Source organism: Schistocerca gregaria, chromosome X (genome assembly GCF_023897955.1).
Source record: "Schistocerca gregaria isolate iqSchGreg1 chromosome X, iqSchGreg1.2, whole genome shotgun sequence".
In the NCBI taxonomy this organism is placed as follows: Eukaryota; Metazoa; Arthropoda; class Insecta; order Orthoptera; family Acrididae; genus Schistocerca; species Schistocerca gregaria.
This window is the reverse complement of record NC_064931.1, coordinates 640,545,284-640,565,419: the sequence shown is the minus strand read 5'-3', so window position 1 is coordinate 640,565,419 and position 20,136 is coordinate 640,545,284. Positions and strand designations below refer to the sequence as shown.

General features: G+C 36.6%; 1 protein-coding gene across 1 annotated transcript in view; it reads left to right on the top strand.

Moving 5' to 3' along the window:
- Positions 1 to 20,136, top strand: part of LOC126298220 (acyl-CoA synthetase short-chain family member 3, mitochondrial) — a 335,348-nt gene that overhangs the window by 277,771 nt on the left and 37,441 nt on the right. The window contains exons 10-12 of the mRNA XM_049989525.1: positions 10,536 to 10,662; positions 11,400 to 11,545; positions 17,107 to 17,329. Coding sequence (XP_049845482.1) covers positions 10,536 to 10,662; positions 11,400 to 11,545; positions 17,107 to 17,329 — 496 coding nt within the window. The remainder of the gene's footprint in view (positions 1 to 10,535; positions 10,663 to 11,399; positions 11,546 to 17,106; positions 17,330 to 20,136) is intronic.

Here is a 20,136-nt window from a genome sequence, read left to right as displayed (position 1 = left end):
GTCATTCAGATTGTTGAAAGTTGCAGGAGTTGGGAGCTTGCCTTTGACAGAAACAAATGCACTGTATTGTATATAAATATGTGAAAGACACTTTTCTTTTGCTTATATTATTGGCAGTAACTAAGTAATCACATCCTTAAAAAATGTAGGAGCATGCATCTGGAACAACTTAAAGGTGAAGCAACCACATAAAACTTGTTGTAGGAAAGATAGATGGCACACTGAGATCCACTGGAAGAGTAATAAGGGAATGCAGTTCACCCATGAGAAAGGTTCTTTAACAAAACTTCATTTGACTGATTCATAAACATTGCCCATGAATCAGCAAGCCTTTCCAAGAGTAATTAATAGTGAATATGGAGAAATTTAAAAGAAAAATAACACATTTCATCATTGGTTTGTTTAATCAATGTGAGATATCACAGAGGAATTCATTCAACACCACTATCAGACACTTCAGAAGAGGCATTATGCATAATGAAATGGTTTACTATTAAAATTATTTGGGTGTACATTATAGAATGAGTCAAGCAACTAATTAATTTCTCCTGTATAAATCTTGCATGACCATAATTGGAAAACTTGAGAAATTCCATCACATTTGGGATCTTCCTATGCACTGTTCATGAATGCAACAACGAAGTGGGAAAATGATAAACACCAACGTGCCCTCTGCCACTTGCCATAAGATGGCTTGCAAATTATTGATGTAGATGTGAAGTCTATGACCTAGCTGAGGTTTTCGATTGTGTCAACAATAAAAATCTACTCATTATGCTTACACATTGTAGCATTAATGGCATGCCTCCTACATGGTTCAAGTCTTATCTTCAAGAGAGAAAGCAGAAGATCACATTAAGAAGCTGCATAATAGGAATAAAACAAAACTCATCATGGAGGAATATAAAATATGATGTCACACAAATATTAACATTAGATTCACTCCTGTTAGTAAGCCACACAATGAATACCAAAATACTCTAAAGCATTATTACACAACTGTAATGTTGGCTGGTGACAGAAAAATATTAAGGACCCAGATGTGACTACACCCACCCACACACACACACACACACACACACACACACACACACACACACACACACACACATACATACATATGCACAATAACTCTTTGACAAAATATAGAAAATTTAACAGTAGTAATGCACTAAATAAATCATTTTTGGCTTTATGTATAAAAAGAGCTTGAACTATTGGCAGTAGCAGATTTTGCTCTTTCTTGTTTCATATATTTTGTACTTCACATGTTCTGCATTTTTAATACTGATGAGAAGCAGAGTTCCAATGAGAATGCCTCCCAGGTTTTTGCTGAACAGTGAGAATGATTAAATAGTTTTTATCTTATGTGGAAGAGTATTGTAGATTTGTATCAGAATATTTGTAGTAGATCCTGCTTTGTTTTTTTTGCCTCCTTTCTGCAGTTGCTGATATATAATCTGTCTAGGTATTTAACCTATACAGTTTTTGTAGTGGGAGTTTAAAAATTGATCTCCATACTGACTGAACATATAACTTTTTTTTTTTTTTTTTTTTTTTTTTTTTCCTTGAACACTGTATGATAGGATCATTTTACAACACTCACTTACTAAGATCACATTAATGCACTGAATTTAAAATTTAAAAAAACAATACTTATTTACAATGAACACATTACCGCACTGAAACGGTGCAGAAGTTAGATTGTACTTTATACACACTCACACAAAAAATCAGTTGGTTCTACTGAGAAATTTATCAATGGAGTAGAAGGAATTGGCCACCGATAAATCCTTTAGGCTTCTCTGAAGCTGAATTTCATTGGTCATGAAGCTTTTTGGGGCTGCTGGCGAGTTATTGAAAATATGTGTTCCTGAATAATGTACACCTTTTTGTACAAGAGTAAGGGACTTTAGATCCTTGTGAGGATTAGTCTTATTTCTAGTAGTGATTCCATGAACTGAGCTGTTGGTTTGAAAATGTGATATATTTTTAATGACAAATTTCATTAAGGAATAAATATATTGGGAAGCAGTAGTTGGTATCACTAGTTCCCTAAACAGGCCTTTGCAAGATGTTCTTGAGTTTACACCACATATAACTCTTATTGCACGTCTTTGTGCCTAAAAAACTTTAGCTTGGATTGATGAATTACCCTAAAAAATAATCCCATATGACATTATGGAATGAAAGTAAGCATAGTATGCCAGCTTTTTCATTTTTATATCCCCTATGTCTGACAGACTTTGCATTGCAAACAGAGATTTGTTTTGATGCTTCAGCAGCTTTGTGGTGTGCTCCTCCCAGTTGACTTTATTATCACATTCTAATCCCAAGAATATAACACTGTCCACTTCTTCTAACTGCTTGTCATCATATGTTAGGCATGTGCTTGTGGGACACTCCTTAGAAGTTCTGAACTGCACGTAGTGTGTTTTTTCAAAGTTTAGTGACAAAGAATTGGCTCAGAATCAGTGACTAATGTCAACAAATATTTTATTAGCTGACCTTTCTAAGACTATTTATTGTATTATTGCTATTTTATTCAGTGACTCACTGAATTATCCCATATAAATTGAAGTTTTGTGGGACTAGTTGATTAAGATAATTCTTATGTTTTGTTCTGTCTCAGTTGCACACTTTTTTCTTTTCTGTTGTGCACCTAAGATGAAACAATAAATGAGAATTATCTTAAATATCTACTCATACACAGCTGCTGAATTCTCTCAAGATGATTATATTGACTATAGTTTTATAAGATTGATGGTATAGCCAACTATCATTAGTTGGTCATATCTAACCAAAAGAATGCAGAAAGTTGTATTTAGTAATTCAACTAACACAGTCCAGGAAGATAATTTTGACTGGGGAGAAACCACATATGGGGTTCCACAAGGATCACTCTTAAGTCCACTATTGTTCCTCATATATGTAAACAACCTGCCATATAATAAACAAGCAAAATTAGTTCATTTTGCAGATGTTATTCTAATAATAAGTCACATATGGAAACAGAAGAAATGGTAAACAATACTCTTGAAAGTATCATTGACTGGTTCTCTGTGAATAGTCTCACCCTCAATTTAAAAAGATACAATGTATTCAGTTCTGCACATCACGGAATACTACACCAGTGATGAGTGTAGCACATGGCGAAGAAATAATAAATAGCATGAAAACTTCAAACTTCTTAGCTGCCTTTATTGATGAGAATTTAAATTGAACAAAGCACTGTTTGGAACTCATAAAAGAACTTAGTCCAGCCACATTTGCACATTTTACATATTTTCATTCAGTAATGTCATATGGAATAATGTTCTGGGGTAACTCATCTTTAAGAAAGGAAGTCTACGTTGCTCAAAACCATGTTGTAAGAATAGCATGTGGTGCTCACCTACAATCATCTAGTAGATATCTGTTAATGGAGTTGGGCATTCTGACTAGTAGTTCACAGTTTATTTATTCCCTTCATGAAGTTTGTTGTAGCTAATCCACTGCAGTTCAAAAGAAACAATGATGTACATAATTTCAATACCAGAAGGAAAAATGACATTCATCACTGCACATTAAGGTTGTCCTTAGTACAAAAAGGGAGTGCATAATGCTGCAACTAAAATTTTTGACCACTTACTCAGTGATATGAAATGTCTGACAGGCAGAAAAGTAAAATTATGAAACAAACTAAAAAAGTTTCTCCTTGAAAACTCCTTCTATTCTGTAGAAGGATTTCTATTATAGTAATGTATAAAAGGTGGTGAGTAGGAATTACTAACTCATATCTGCATATGTTCAAAAGAAATAAATAATGCCGTAAGTGTTCAACATGTAGCCATGTTTACAAATTAATTTGTGATGTAAATGTAAAACGACTCAGTCCTCATCATTACAGTTCATCATGCAAAATAATCCATAGTACATGAAACTAACTAACTAGTGTCTCCTTGATTTGCTTCAGTGTCTTCCTTTAATCCAACCTGGTGGGGATCCCGAACTCTCAAGCAGTACTCAAGAATGTGTTGCACAAGTATCCTATATGTGGTTTCCTTTGTAGGTGGGCTACACTTTCCTAAGACTCTCCCAGTAACGCAAAGTCAACTGTTCGACTTCCCTGCTACCTTCCATATTACCTACCCTACTACCTTCCATTTCATATTGCTTTGCAATGTTACATCTAGGTATTTAATTGACATGACTGTGTCAAGCAGTACCCCACATATACTGTACTCATACATGACAGAATTGTTTGTCCTACTCATCTATATTAGCATACATTTTTCTACATTAAGAGCAAGATACCATTTATCACATCAAATGAAAATTCTGTCTAAGTCATCCTGTATCCTTCTACACACATTCAACAATGATACTTTCCCATATACTACAGCATCATCAGAAAACAGTTCTAGATTTCTACTTACCCTACCCTTCAGATAATTCACATTCCTTAATTCTAGAACAATAAATATTGACAGATGAAGTGCTTGCTCCCTTTGTTATCTGCAGACAAACCACTGACACAAAAAGTAAGGAGGAGCAATTATCTGATTCAAATTTTAGTTTTATGTTTACTTGAGTCTGACCTGCTAAACATTGTGTTGGGATCATAACCTTGGCTGTCAGTGCTGCAAAAGCAGCATCTGTCTGTGTTTCTGTGAGTCTCTTGGGCTAAAGGTGCTCTTCCCAAAGTAGTCGCAACTCAGGTAGTTTATTTCTTTTTTGGCAATAAATTTATATGAAAGGAAGAAAGAGATTCCTATGTATATTTTCACAATCATATAGTCTTCCACAGAGTGATATTCTCTTGCAGCATTCAAGACAGTACAAAAAAGAGGAAACAATAAGATTACTGGTAGTACTATCCACCACATGATAGAAAGTGGCTTGCAAAGTACATATATTGATGTAGGTATTTGCATCTGCACATCTTGCCATCCATTTCCTTTTCTGGTTTGGTCTTAGCAAAATTGTTTGCAAATATATGCTTCCCAGAGTTCTTGCCACTTAAGATATGTTTTCAGTCTGGAGTTTCTGACAACTCTCAACATCACCATTGTGAGGAAATTTCAGTAGGTCATTAGGCACTTTCTTTAATTGGCCAAATTACGTCATGCTGACATCACAAAGTCATGGAACTTACATATAATACTAAAGATTATATCAATGTCTGTGACTAAAGGACATTGGTAACAATGCTGATTTCAGTAGGTGATGGATGACTCAGCTGATTTTTCTGTCACCTTTCAAAATTGCATATCTGTTTCCATGTACTGCTCAATATGTAGCCACTGTCCTGGTTACAGTTGTTACACATTCTGATCTCAGTGGCTTCCTTGATGACAGAATCCCAGTAGGTTGGTGTATGGAAGTCATAGAAATTTCAATAATGAATACAAATCTGATGCCACAAAAACTCTATGAAACACTTATTTAAGACTGTCACTGTTTAAAATTGCATTGTCACACAATGGTTTGTATTGTTTGTCACCTTTCATACTTATATCCCATAATTATTGTGGGTACCTTTGTGAATCTAGTAAATTATTTCTCCAGTAATTAAACATGGCCACCCACAAGCTTGTATGCAAATCTGTTGTTTCCATTCATTTCTTTTCCACTCCACACTTTGTCATTCAAGACCTCCTCAGATTCCTCAAAATTTACTGTTGCTAAATTTTCTTTCAACACTTCAGTCACAGTTATTGGTATTAGTTGTCTTTTAACAACTTATTTTAACACCAACAGCATTTAAAAGGTCTTACACCAGGTTGGAAATTTTCTAAACTGATTATCTTTGGTCAGTCAATAAAATTCTTCTGGGTTGGTGACCGCATTGTCAACTATAAAATTCCAACATTTTGGTGATTATTGCAAGACACCTCCCTCAGGGTGTATTGCTAACTGCTGAATGAATGCTAGTTTCATTACTTATATACTGTGGAAGAATGTTGTCATTGGATTTGAGGGTGAGGAGGAAGGGTATTAGGTGCTCTTTTATTAGTCGTAGCAACGTGTCTTGACATTGGCGGAAATAGACGTTTTCCATTAAGGTTTCCTTTATTGCTTCCCATTGGTGGAAATTGGCAAATAGTAAATTGTGTGGTGAGTGCAGTGTAGTGCTGTATACTAACTGCCTAGTATTGTCTAGGGTGCGTCAGCACTCTGTGTACCCTCCGCCACTGTGACCCACTGCGTGCCTGTTGCTTTGCGAGAGCTGTCCTTCTGAAAACCTATCACTGCTGGCAGCCAAGATGCTGAGAGTAGGTAACCATTTGCTCTATTCATGTTGTTGGATCACGTGGCTATTTCTATAGCCTCTCTGATCTTCCTCCTCAAGCTAAACGGCTGTTTAGCCAGTATGCGGGCCTCTCAAAATTCAGACTTAATCCTGTACTATTCCTGGTGTTCTGCCACCCCTCATTTGTTGTATTGTTTGAGATTATCTTTGCTCCATACAATGCTTGTGGCTACATCACTTTCATAGGAAAGCGACCTCATGAATTTGTTATTGATTTTCGGTAGCTACTGGTATTTTATATCCTTAGATGCTATCTTTGACCAGCTTCTGGCAGTTTCAGTGCCATATATTCATTACCTCTATGCTTGGACCTTAAAGAAGTTCCCTATAATTTTACAATGTTAAACTCTATTTTGATGATCATAAATAGTTTACAGAAGTGTAACGATATTATGATAAACTATACTGATAATACAGTTTTTAACACTTGTGCCTTAAGGAAATTTATATGTTGCTTGATCAAGTGCCCTCAAAGCTCTCTTTTGTTGTGAGATATGCAGAACACAATGAATGGGTCACTTATTGAACAAATCAAAGTACACTATGTTAATACATAGCTGATTATACTGTTGTATAATAATTTTGTATAGTATTTCTGGGCAATACATTATATTTTATAGTATATGTCATTAAAAAGTTCCTTCAGTTATTCGGTTAAATCTGCTTGTTATAAACTAACAAAACACAATTCAGTCTTCTAAGATAAGGTTCACCATCACAGAGCAGAAGTAGTTTAACATTGAATTGAATAACTTATAAAGTTAAACAGGTTTCAGTCTCTTTTGACAATAGCTGTCTTTCTCCTACTACAATCTTGTACTTAAATTTATGACTTACCTGAAGTCAAGTCAAAATTTGTTCAGCACATCAAAGCATCCCATGTTTCTTAATTCAGTCCCAAATTTTTTAAAGTATTTTTCATTTCATCAAAATTCTTCAGTTTCCTTAAGTGATCAACACTTTTTAAAATTATTATTTCAATAGTCAGCTTGAAACTATAGCAACCAAATTTATTGATAAAACAAAATATAATACGTAAATACTATGAGCTATAGTTTTGGGATCTTAACACAGATTCATGCATTAATTTTGACTAGACTTCTAACATATGCAAACTCATAATTGAGTGTCATCTATGAGAATACTGTTATGCAGCCTTTGATTTTAATAAACTCGTCTATGATTTACAACATACATTGTGGCATATATCATGTTTACCGACAAGTACATTAGAGTTGTGACAGTTAGACTCACTGTTCCAAGGATATTATTTACAATAGAACATCATTTTTGCAGTGAAACTTGAAGACATGATGTATCATCATTCCACAACTAAGCCAACTTTATGCACAGATACATAGTACAAAATGACAATTGCCAGTCATTTTCCAAAGTATATATATGGCTTTTAGTGCCAGAAGTTTCCAAAGGGAAGTTTGTTTTACCTTTGATGCAGCTCTTTTCATTTAAGCAGAGGGGCTGCTTCTTTACAGTAACTGGAATCTGTCAGGAAAGAAAGGAGTTTGGAAGGAATTGGCTGTGGCCTATAGTAAGGGATCAACCACTGCATTTGCCTAAACTGAAAATGGGGAACCATCGAAATTGACTTTCAAGGCTGTCGGCAGATGGATTCAGACCACCTCATCTTCCGAATCTAGGGGTTGCTAGCTCAGCACCTCAAGCCACAGAGCTACCTCGCTCAGTTGAGAATTTGTAAAAACTGGTTGTTGTGCATTCTTTTCAAATAAAATAAAATGCATCACAATGAAGGTGGAATGCTGATATTGCATGTTTTCCTTTGATTGTACATGTTTCGCCATTTAATAGTGCTCAAATTCATGCATATTTTAATATGTAATTGTGCAGTTAATTCATGACTTAATTATTATAGTATTACAAGAGCATAAATAGATTTTGGAAGAATGTGGTGGTGGGGGAAGGGGAGGGGTGAGGGTGCAGGGTGCAGTTGGATCGAACAAATTCAGGTAGCCCACTGAAAAAAATCTTTTAGAAATGAATGAACTATAGAATGTGCTGTCATCATATACCACTTCCGCTCTCCACAACCCCCCCCCCCCCTCCTCCCCTTCACTGTTCTGTATCGGAACCCATTTTTACAAGTCGGCACCATGTGGGTGAACAGAATGGCCATACTTTGCCATTTGGGCTAAGAATGGTAGAACTTTGAGTATCGGAGAGCACCGAATTACGTAGAGAGCCAAAGGGAATGGTGATGGACCTTAGGTACAGAAGAGACTGGAACAGCACATTATGTCCACATGCTAACACCTTTTTATTGGTCTTTTTCACTGACGCCCATGTACATTACCATGAGGGGTGAGGTACACGTACACATGTGGTTTCCATTTTCAATTACAGAGCGGAATAGAGTGTGTCCCAACATGTCAGGCAAATAGATGTTCAATGTGGTGGCCATCATTTGCTGCACACAATTGCAATCTCTGGCGTAATGAATGTCGTATGCACCGCAATACATCTGGTGTAATGTTGCAGGCATCCTCTGGGGTTGTAGGCACATAACGGTACATATTCTCCTTTAACGTACCCCACAGAAAGAAGTCCAGAGGTGTAAGATCAGGAGAACGGGCTGACCAATTTATGCGTCCTCCATGTCCTATGAAACAGCCGTCGGACATCCTGTCAATGGTCAGCCTAGTGTTAATTGCGGAATGTGCAGGTGCACCATCATGCTGATACCACATACGCTGACGCGTTTCCAGTGGGACATTTTCGAGCAACGTTGGCAGATCATTCTGTAGAAACACATTGTATGTTGCAGCTGTTTGGGCCCCTGCAATGAATTGAGGACCAATGAGGTGGTCACCAGTGACTCCGCACCATACATTTACAGCCCACAGTTGCTGCCGCTCTACCTGTCTGAGCCAGCGAGGATTGTCCACGGACCAGTAATGCATGTTCCGTAGATTCACTGCCCCATGGTTTGTGAAACCCGCTTCATCGGTAAACAGGTAGAACTGCAACGCATTCTCTGTTAATGCCCATTGACAGAATTCAATTCTCGATGATTAAAGTCATCACCATGTAATTGCTGATGTAGCGACACATGAAATGAGTGAAAGCGGTGATGATGCAGTATGCACATGACACTACTTTGACTCAGTCCACCGGCTCTCGCAATGTCCCCTGTGCTCATGTGTGGGTTCATGGCAACAGCATGAATAACACACCAACTGCACCCGCTTCTCCTGTGATGGGCCTGTTATGCACCCGTTTGCATGCTACGACCATACCTGTTGCATACAGTTGGCGGTAGATGTTTTGCAATGTGCGGCACAGTGGATGCTCTCTGTCCGGGTACCGTTCTGCATACACCCTGCAGGCTTCAGCTGCATTTTGTCGACACTCGCCATAGATGAGTATCATCTCCGCCTTTTCAGAGTTTGAATACATCATGGTCACAGTTCCTACAACACTACACTATCACATATGTCTGGTAACACAGTGTACTACAGTTGGTCTGCGTGCAGAGATGAATGCAGAATAACAATAGCTGCAAGCACTACATGCGGACACTACGACAGCTAGACCAAACCACAACAGTGCACTACAGCTACACTCGTAAACACGGTCATCATTGTAAACATGTCCCTTCAGATGCTGCTCGCTGACCGTGGCCCGTGTTTGTTACAACACGCAACTGAACGTCAGAGGTTTCAAGCGTCAACTTTAGGTTACAATATCTCTGGATGTAATTAACATTTTACAATGCAACAAATGGCACTGATTACATATTTGTTTATATGTTCAGATGTGCTAACAAAACTAATGTGGTTCCATTTAAAAAAAGGGTTTGTGTTAAAAAACATACTTCCACGCATTTTTGTATAGTTTGTATTAAACTATTAAACAATTACACTAGCCCCTCTCCTCACGTTTGGTCTGTGGAATCGGTTCATCAGTATTTGATGTGGTTTACAAAATATATCCAGCGGTAACATTAGGTGACTCACCCTGTAGATGGAGCTGTCACTGATTCTAACTCTATACCACATCCAGGATACAATCTTCATGCTGGAAAACCCACTATAATATCAGTGATGAGTGGCAAATATTTTCTTCTCTTAATAATGATGTACATTATAAACACTTCTCTGTGTGACATATTCATATACATTTACGTCTGGTTAAGTTATGTATGCTGTCATATTTGTTAAATTCTATTGTAAACCAACATGTATACACTTTTCTCTATCAACAGGTTCCAATACTTAACCATTGGTGGCAGACAGAAACTGGCCATTCAATAACTGCAACATGTGTTGGATATGGTCATAGTACAAAACCACCAATGTACTCAGCAGGAATGCCTTTTCCTGGATTTGATGGCAAGTTTACAATCGTTATTATCTACTTACTGTAAAATGCATCAAAAGTGGAATGACCATGCACAAAGAAGTAGATATAGTTTGGTTTTTTTTTCAGTGGTACAAACAAAGTTATGGAAATCCACTTTTTTTACTTAGTGCACTGTTCAATGTACTCTCATGTTATGTTGGAAACAACAGCAGATTCCACATATATGAGACTAGGAATTAATATGATCTCCAATAGTCAGTATTTAATCTGATACAGAAAGGTATAAATTATGCATCTTTGAAGTTAATGAATCATATCATCCCCAGATTAAATGTTCTGAGACATAACAAAAAAAAAATATTAATAGCATGTTTCACAGTTCAAAGCTTACAAATTGAAATTGTTCTATTACTCTTCTTTTGCACCACTTAACAGATCACTAATACCCACCAAAACATAAAGAGTTACAGAAATTCTGAGTATAATTAGTTTTATATCATTAACGACATGATGAGTTTGTGTACAGATCTTCAGAACTAACTGAGTTCAATTTCAATTCTGGAGTGACAATTGTGCCTGTGTCTCAGATACTCTTAACTAAACTTATTGTCATAAATCTTTGTATTTATCAATATAACATTAAATTATCTACATTATATGTAATTTTCAGTTAGTACTTAATGCCTAATAAACCATGTAATTCATAAATGTTTTGTTAAAATTTTCATTTACTTTCACTTATAGTTCTGTATTTATCTGAATGCAGTTCACATTTTACGGCATGATGGTACTGAATCAGACAGGAATGAACTGGGTCGCATTGTGTGCAAGCTACCTTTACCACCTGGTACAATGTCCACCTTATACAAAGCTGATGACAGGTTCAAGCAAGTATACTTCACAAAATTTCCTGTAAGTTATTCTCCAAATATAATTTTCAACTGAACTTTTTTTTCCTTAACTAATGTAAAAAAACTGATTTACTAGTAAGATTAAAAATAAATATGTCCTCAAAAAATACTGTGGTATAATACATCATATAATGTTTGTTGACTGTGTCATAGAAAAGTATTCCATTGACTCAGCTACTCTGTAATGCCCTGAAACTATCATTGAAGAAATCATTGATTTTATGCCATGCATCTGCCAGGTGTGACAGTTGTCAAATGTCACACCTGGTGGATGCAGGTGTAAGCAGGTGAGCAGATAACATGAATTCAGTAGCAATTATTAAAAGATGTGTGAAACTACTCCCTTCCCAATCAAGCATTACCTTATTCACTTTTGAAAACATGTATGCAAATTAATCCACTACTGAACATGAACGTTGAATGTAATCTTAATAGTTTAAAATGCATTCTATCAGTCAACACATTTCTGGTGTATTTTATATTCAGGAATAAGGAAAGTGGTCAAAATGTAATATTGAATATGTTGTATATACAATGATTTCTGTACATAAAGTCCTTTTTGTCCAATAGAGATTGGCTTGAAATGAATACAAATTAAGACTTTTTTGGTTCTTAAATGAGATTTATTTTCCTTTATGCCTTGGTTAATTTTCAGTTGCATGTTTGTTCAAAATAATGATCATTTGGAGCAAAGTCACATTTTTCAACATAACAGGGGATCCTTTTATAATAGATTTCAAAATTATACCAAAAAAAGGACTGAATGATCATGTCATAGTACAATTCGAAGAATGCAAACTGAGGAGACAAAGAACTGTGTTCTAGCACCTATTTAAAGAACACTGTTGTGTGTTTAACATATAAAACTAACCATCTTAACCTTGGCACATTTTTATGGATGCCTGCCAGAATTTTTTGTATTCCTTTAATGTAATTTTAGTTATTTTATGTACATCTTGCTATAATTCTGTACCTAATATTTGGATACACACCATTGCACCAGGCTGCCAGTGCACTACACTTCCAATATTCCACCAACAGCATTTGTGAAGGCTGGTCACCAGATGCTACCTGTGATCAGCCACATGACTTGTGCACATGTCACAGCACCCAACAAACAACAACCACCACAGTGACAGCAGCACTCCATGCTCCCATCTTGCAGATACTGGTTTGTGCACCATGTCAGGGTCACATGCCCCAAGTGCTAGCCCCCCCCCCTCCCCTCCCCCTCCCAATATTTCCCCCTCTCTCTCTCTCTCTCTCTCTCTCTCTCTCTCTCTCTCTCTCTCTCTCTCTCTGTCTCTACTGAAGGATTTCCTTATTTGCTTGTGATGGATAGTGGTCCTTATATGCTTGTGACAGTTAATGATTCACAGATTGTGCCTTAGGCCTTCCACGATTTCTGTGCCTCTCAAGGCAGTCATCACATGACTGCTCCTCCTTTTGACCACAGTCTAACTGGGTCTGAACATCTCAACCACATGGTCAAGGTTCAAATGAAGAAGTACTTCATGGACTCCTCAACGGACAATGCCTTGACACACTTTTTGAGTTTCTACATCAGTGAGGGATCAAAGTCTGGCCATGATGCTCCATAGTCACCAGCCCCACACCCTGCTCCCCTGCTCCATCTGCTCATGCAGTCCCACCAATGCCCACTGGTGTGGCCCTGATTGGTGGTTTGGTCCTGGCCCCACAGTCTGGACTGGGGTTTCAGCCACTGAATGATGTGGCTTCTAGCCTCAGTCCACAGGTGCCTTCCCACAATCCTTCACAGCCACCATAAATTCTGTGGCAGGTTGGGCTCGCACCTTTGGATCATTCTGCACTGGTATCTCCAATGTCCCCAACCAAGTAGCTGGCCCCTTCACCAGTGGCACACTTCCACCAAATTGAGCAATCATATGTCTAGATGCAGCCAGTGCCATTTTCAGTGGTCCTCTCTTATGTTTTTAGAATGTGTGTCAACAATGCATTCTCACTTAAAAATATTATGGTAAATACTTTCTATTAACTATTCCTAGTGTGAATTTTCATGCAAAATGCACAATAAAGGATTATAAACAGTTTATCCAAATCAACACAAAATTCAGTTACTATGAAAATCTTCAAAAAGGCCCCAAATTATTTCTTAACGAATACAGGGCCATATTTGTTTACACATTTTTTTTATGAGCAGAACTATCAGAACATATGTTATGTTATCTTTATGCAGATAAATTTCTCAGTATTATAGAGATGAAGTAACATCCACTTGAAAAAGATTTCTGTGAATCATGGAACAAAGACTTTATTCTCTTGATTCATGCAGGGCCTTGCAGCATACCCTCAGTGCTTGTTTCACCATCCATTTGGTTTAGCTTGTATATCCTCCAGACAAAAAAAAATTAAAAATAAAAATAATGATAGTAAAAAAACAAATAAAAGTGAGTAGGACTCACATAATAATGATAATGATAATAATTCTGTGTGGCTCTGTGGCCTGGTGTAAGTCTTTCTATTGGACATCACTTTGGCAGCTTGTGTGTCCCTAACTTCCCCTAGTTATCCAACCAGGGAAAGGGGATATACGGTTTAATATACCATCCAAACTATGTGTTGTTTCTGGTGACTTCTCATAGCATTGATAAGTAAAAGCTAGGTTAAAATGAAAGGCTAGAGCAAAATGAACACTGAAAAATCTGTGCTCCAACCAACATTTGATTCCACAACCTCCCAGTTTCCAGGTGCTTGCTTTATTGCTTGACCACAGGATCAACAGATAGTTCATCTGTAGGTTTTGGTGAGTGAGTTTGTGAATATCAAAAATTGTGACATAAATGGCTGTATCTTTTAACAGTATTGACTTAGAAGCTTAAATGTTTTACACCACCAAAAAACCATAAACTTTAGTATCTAACATAAATTCCAGCTTAATACCTTCACCTGTTACTGAGGGGAATTTATCTTAATAGACAGATAGGAAGACAACAAGGTGATCCTATAAGGGGTTTGTGTTTACTGACTGAGGTATGGAAACCTACAAACATACCTTTGGCACTACGTTCTTTAAGGTTTTTTGCCTGTGTTATGTTATTAATACTTTCATACTGGTAGTGTCCAAGGTATTCTTTAATATGCTTTTATCAACCCACTTCACAAAAAAGGAGACAAAGTACAACTAATAAACAATGTATCCCTCTCATTTTTGCATAAATGAGAAAGTGATGTACAACAAAAAGTAATTGTGCAGAAAATAAATGTCAGTGATAAACAGTTAGGTTTTATAAGTATTAAAGAGGCCACATCCACTTTGACAATCCATAAATATTACAATTTCTTCATTCTACATATAGAACTTCACATGTGTAAAAGTTGTGGTTACAGCTGCTATGATTGTGTTGAATTCTCATTCCACACTACTGTGTTGATAAAGACATGCTGTAAGCACACCATGATTTTTGGTGTAATTTATCTTGATAATGCACAAAGAGGTAAAATTAAATATACCCCCCAATCATGTAGGATGGTGCTTGCATGCATAGACGTGGGGTGTCAGGGAAGCTTGGAGAGGATGAGGTCGGCCCACGTGTGGTGGCAGAGTGGACAAACAATCTCTATACTGCCAAACTGTGTTGCAGTGGACAACATTCATGTTCATTTGCCTACAGTACAGCATTTTATACATTCTGGTCCATGAGGGTGACTAATAAATTTTCAATCTCATTTTAATAAATCATCTACATGACAGAAATCTCTATAGCCAACATTATGTGATGTCAAAAGGTGAGAACAGCTGATGCAGTTTTGTGAAGACATCAACTACAATTTTTCTCAAAATGATGATTGTCTAATGACAAGGACTCTGAAACTGGTTGCAGTAACTGTCATTTATTGCAAGTTGGACTGTATTATAAAAATGTAATACACAACAAAATCAACTTCAAACACAAACCTAAATGATTATATTTGCTTGACAACTGCTTCTACTCCATAGAATTTCTTAAAAATGTGCATAATACCTGTATGTGGATGTGTTTAACATCTTTTCTGTCTCCAGACATTAACTCCTTCAATTTAACATTGAGAGACCACATTTATGGTCCATTGAACAGGCAAACAATTAACCATCTTTTTTCAAAAAAATGTGTGGGAATTGTAACTGAAAATGTTGAAAAGCACTGATAACTTGACAGGTAACACTTCCTATCATTTTAAGTCATTTCTCCAGTTTTTGCCTTGAAGGTGACATGGGTTTGCTTGGTAAAGTATCAGAGTTTTTGACTAATTTATCTGGCTGCAGTCTCATAATTTATTAGAGCATACTATGCACTGGTAAACTCTTAACTTCTCCTTGACAATATGTTGAACATTATAGACTGCATACTTCATTGGATATTAATTCCTAATCAATCAAGGTTAGGAAATTCTCACATGCCTGGAATGCAATTGATATGCTAACGCATTTTGTAAGCCACAAGTCTTTAAAACCAAAGTATCTACATTGTAATACCATTATCACCGCTATCTGAGAGTGCCCAAACCTTCTGACTGTAAAATTAATGATGGAAGGTTCAAGGCTTTTATCCATCTTCACCTCCTATCAAAGTCTGCTTCGTGAAGCTTTTCAGTATGTCACACACACACAGTGTACCCATGCTGAAGGGGGAATGTTGTCTATTTGTCTATTGCTTCATGTACAGGCAATTCAATGTCTGTTATCTTGAATCCCCCCCCCCTCCCCCATGCCACACATCCATCACCCCCTCTAACACATAACATTTAAGCTGTGCCCAAATTAATTCCATCCGGTTGTACTGATGGCGATATGTAGGTACACACTAACCTGTGTGACCACATTCATATACAAGAGAGTCAAATTTGTATGTTCTGTCACTTGCCTTGTATGAATTAACAAGCTGCAGGAATTCAGCATGACTCTGGTATATACTTTGTGGAACATTTTTATTTTTAAGCCAGAGCATAACATCCACATTTCTGGTGTTTGTACTTGGCATTTTTTCTGTAACAGTTGAATTATAACTGCTATGGTACATTAGTGACTGACTCTGAAGCATAAATTTTTCAGTAAGCTTCTCCTTAAAACTGACACCATTCATTTCTGAATGGTAGTCACTACTGTTTTTCTTACACCTAAATACAATTTTACTCTCATGAATAAAATGAGAAATACAGCCAGCATACAGAGTAATTATCCAAGAACCATTTGCTATGGGGACTTTCAAACTGCCAGCACCACATCTTATTTTTTAGCAATATTTCTGAAATGATTATGATTCTCCCATGTTTAGTCAAAATAATACACTGTTGAATTGCCTCCTTCTCTTGTACTGTACATCTTTATAAGTGATGCCGTTCACCCTGCACCTATGTCATGTCTTTCAATTAAAAACTGTAATGTTAAGATATTTGAAGCCAAAAAATTAATATTTGATCAGCTATTAGTCCATTATAGACTATCACAGTAAATAAATTCTATTCTGTACATGCAAATACATTTTATGTTAAACAGTTTAAACCTCTGAAACATCCATGTTATCTAATACTTTTGATTTTCAGGGTTATTATGACACCATGGATGCTGGATACATTGATGAAAATGGCTATGTGTATGTAACAGCTCGTGATGATGATGTAATAAATGTAGCAGGGCACAGGATGTCCACTGCTGCTCTTGAGGATGTGGTTCTCAGCCATCCTGATGTGGGAGATGCTGCAGTTGTGGGTGTTCCAGAACCTACAAAAGGGGAGATACCACTCTGTTTATATATGATAAGATCAAGTAAGTGAATTTCAAATCATTTCTTTTTTTTCCTGTAAAAATACAGGTGAGTAAAATATGATTCTCAAAATTCGCCATACATCTTGTGTACAACAGAGCTACTCAGCAGCAGAATAAAATCACTGAGAGTGCATACTTGATTCCTTTGCTGAATTATCTTTAGTGGCAGAGACCATATTAAAATTTGTGCCATAAATGATAAATATTAACTGAGAAAGGTCGTAGCAGATATCTTATCATTTTTTAGAATTATAAGAATGCTTTGTAGCCTGTTTGAAAAGTTGATAAGTAACATCTCTTATATCAAAAATTTTGTTTTGAAATTCATAAGGATTCTGCTTGGTATTATTGAAGTAATTCTCATAAATACAGTTTTGGGGTAGAAAGTAAATTTATCAAGAGACTGGTGGTGTGCTCAAGTCAATTGCTAACTGATTCCATTGTGGGAATAATTAGTAAACATTAACTTCCTTGCATCAGTGTAGTTAAATGATAATTAATGTGCCTTCTACATAGCTGCAATTTCCTTATTATTTGTAATATTAATTCACATTGTACAGTACATATAACATGAATTGCATTACATTAATCATTATGTTTCTTATACTGATTAATAGCATTTTTTTCTGAAATATCTCTAAGAACTGAAAGATATCACAGGAAGAAGAATCCCTAATTTCAGATTACTTAAAATTTAAAACTTATTTTTATTGTTGTCTACATCACATACAGTATAAAACTGTAGTAGCCAGCTGCATAGATGGAGCAGGATTTCCAATACAGTATATTACTATGTATATTTTGCAGTGAGTGGTCTGAAGATGATTTGACCATCATAAATGTTTTTTTTTTAAAAAAAGCTTTCAGAAATCTACATTTGATCACTTTCTTCTTTCTTTGCAATGTCAGATATATCTAATTTAATGGTCACAGGTGAAGACTTCAACAAGCATGGTCTCAAAAAAATTACAGGTAACTGTACCTATGCTACAGCAAGTAGATCAAATAAGTTTCATCACATAATTTCAAGGGACACATTTGATGCAGCAAATGAATACTGCCATGCATTGAAGAAAGTAAGCTACAAAGCTGAATGAAATTGATCATCACTAGAGAGTGGTAATATGAATGAAATTTAATTTTTTATGTTGGCACACTATATATTACTATGCTGCTAATCATGTGCTAACTTGATATACAGAACAGCTGGGTTTAGATATGTTTTTAAAATGATCATATTGCATGTGTGTTTTTGAAATGGATAAAGTGAAATGTCATGTCATCATAAAGCTCTTCGTATCTGAAATTTTTAACATTTATTGAGGCCATCAGTTACAGGCAATATCCCAAAGTCAGCTTCAAGCAGCTGTTAATAAGACTACAGAACAGCTAAATAGATGGTTTGAGGGGAATAAACTTATGATAGACACCAAAAATCAACATTCCTAAATTTCTGTTTAAAAGGTGATGCATGCTGCACCAGTGTGACAATAAACTCCAACCTCTTTAAATGAGAGTTATAAATGCTCATAGATGTTATTTGTTTTCATTTGGCAGACCTAAAATACCAGCTAATAGCTTTTATTAATCTAGCAACAAAATCTTACACCTACCAATACATGTTAACTCTGTTGTTGCTGCTAGAAATGAAAAAAATGAAGTTGCTATGAATTCACATGACTAGCTAAATGTCTGGAAGAATAGTATTGGTAACAAAGTAACTCGCATAACTAAATTATCTACCCAGTTCCTCTTTAGCTACAAAGATAGTGGACCCTAAAGATAGACATTAATGGAAATAAATTTCCATACCTCATCTTTCTTGAAGAAAATGAACCCATTTGCTTTCCTGGTGCACTAATTCCAGCAGGGATCACAAAATAACAAAAATATCATCTTCTTAAGAACTTCAAGACCTACTGCAAAGAAGAATAAAAGGACGTTCTGTGTCCTGAAGTAATACAAATATTTTGTAAAAAAGAAAAGAGAGAGAGAGAGAGAGAGAGAGAGAGAGAGACTCAATTTGGAGTGAGTTCATTTCATTTTAAATTTTTGTACATTATAAGTGGTATGCGTTTAAAGGGATTAACCACATAATGTGTGATGTTAGCTTAAAAAAGTTTGTAGCCTTGGCAAAGGATATATCAAGGTTAATGTACAGGGTGATTTTTCCACCATGTACATACTCAAGGGATTGATCAATGAGAGGATATGGAACAAAAAAGGTGTAATGAACTTATGTCTGGAAATACATGTTTCCCATGCTAGAGATCGTTTATTCAATCATACATTGTTAGAGACTATGGTTTAATACATGCTGTATCATGCAGCCACAGTTAAAGTACAGGTTGTGATTCTTGAGTTTCTCCCAGCATATTTGTTAATCAAAATATCCACGGGTGTACTGCAGGTCTATAGTGTCCAACGGGCACAATATTTCGGCGATCAAACATGTCGCCATCATCAGGTGAACTGACGGACTGAGCTCCTGTGAACGCGCCGGAACGGAGATCCGTACGCTATGGCTGCTCAGGGTGAACTGGGTTCGGTCGCAGCGGCGGCCGATTTGAATACCCTCCGCCCGCGGCGCGCTCCCTCTGCCGTCCGCGCCCCACGCCACGGTAGCGCAGTGGAACAGATTGTGACGGCATCTGAGATAAAGTCGGTGTGATGGCTCTGTCCGTGTGGTCGTCACAACTATGCGTTTGCTCGATTTACTCTTGATTAACCCAATCGCTGGTTCCCAAGCCTTGCTAAGATTATAGCCACAGTCACGGTTTATGAGGTCGTCATTGGTGCAAATTTCG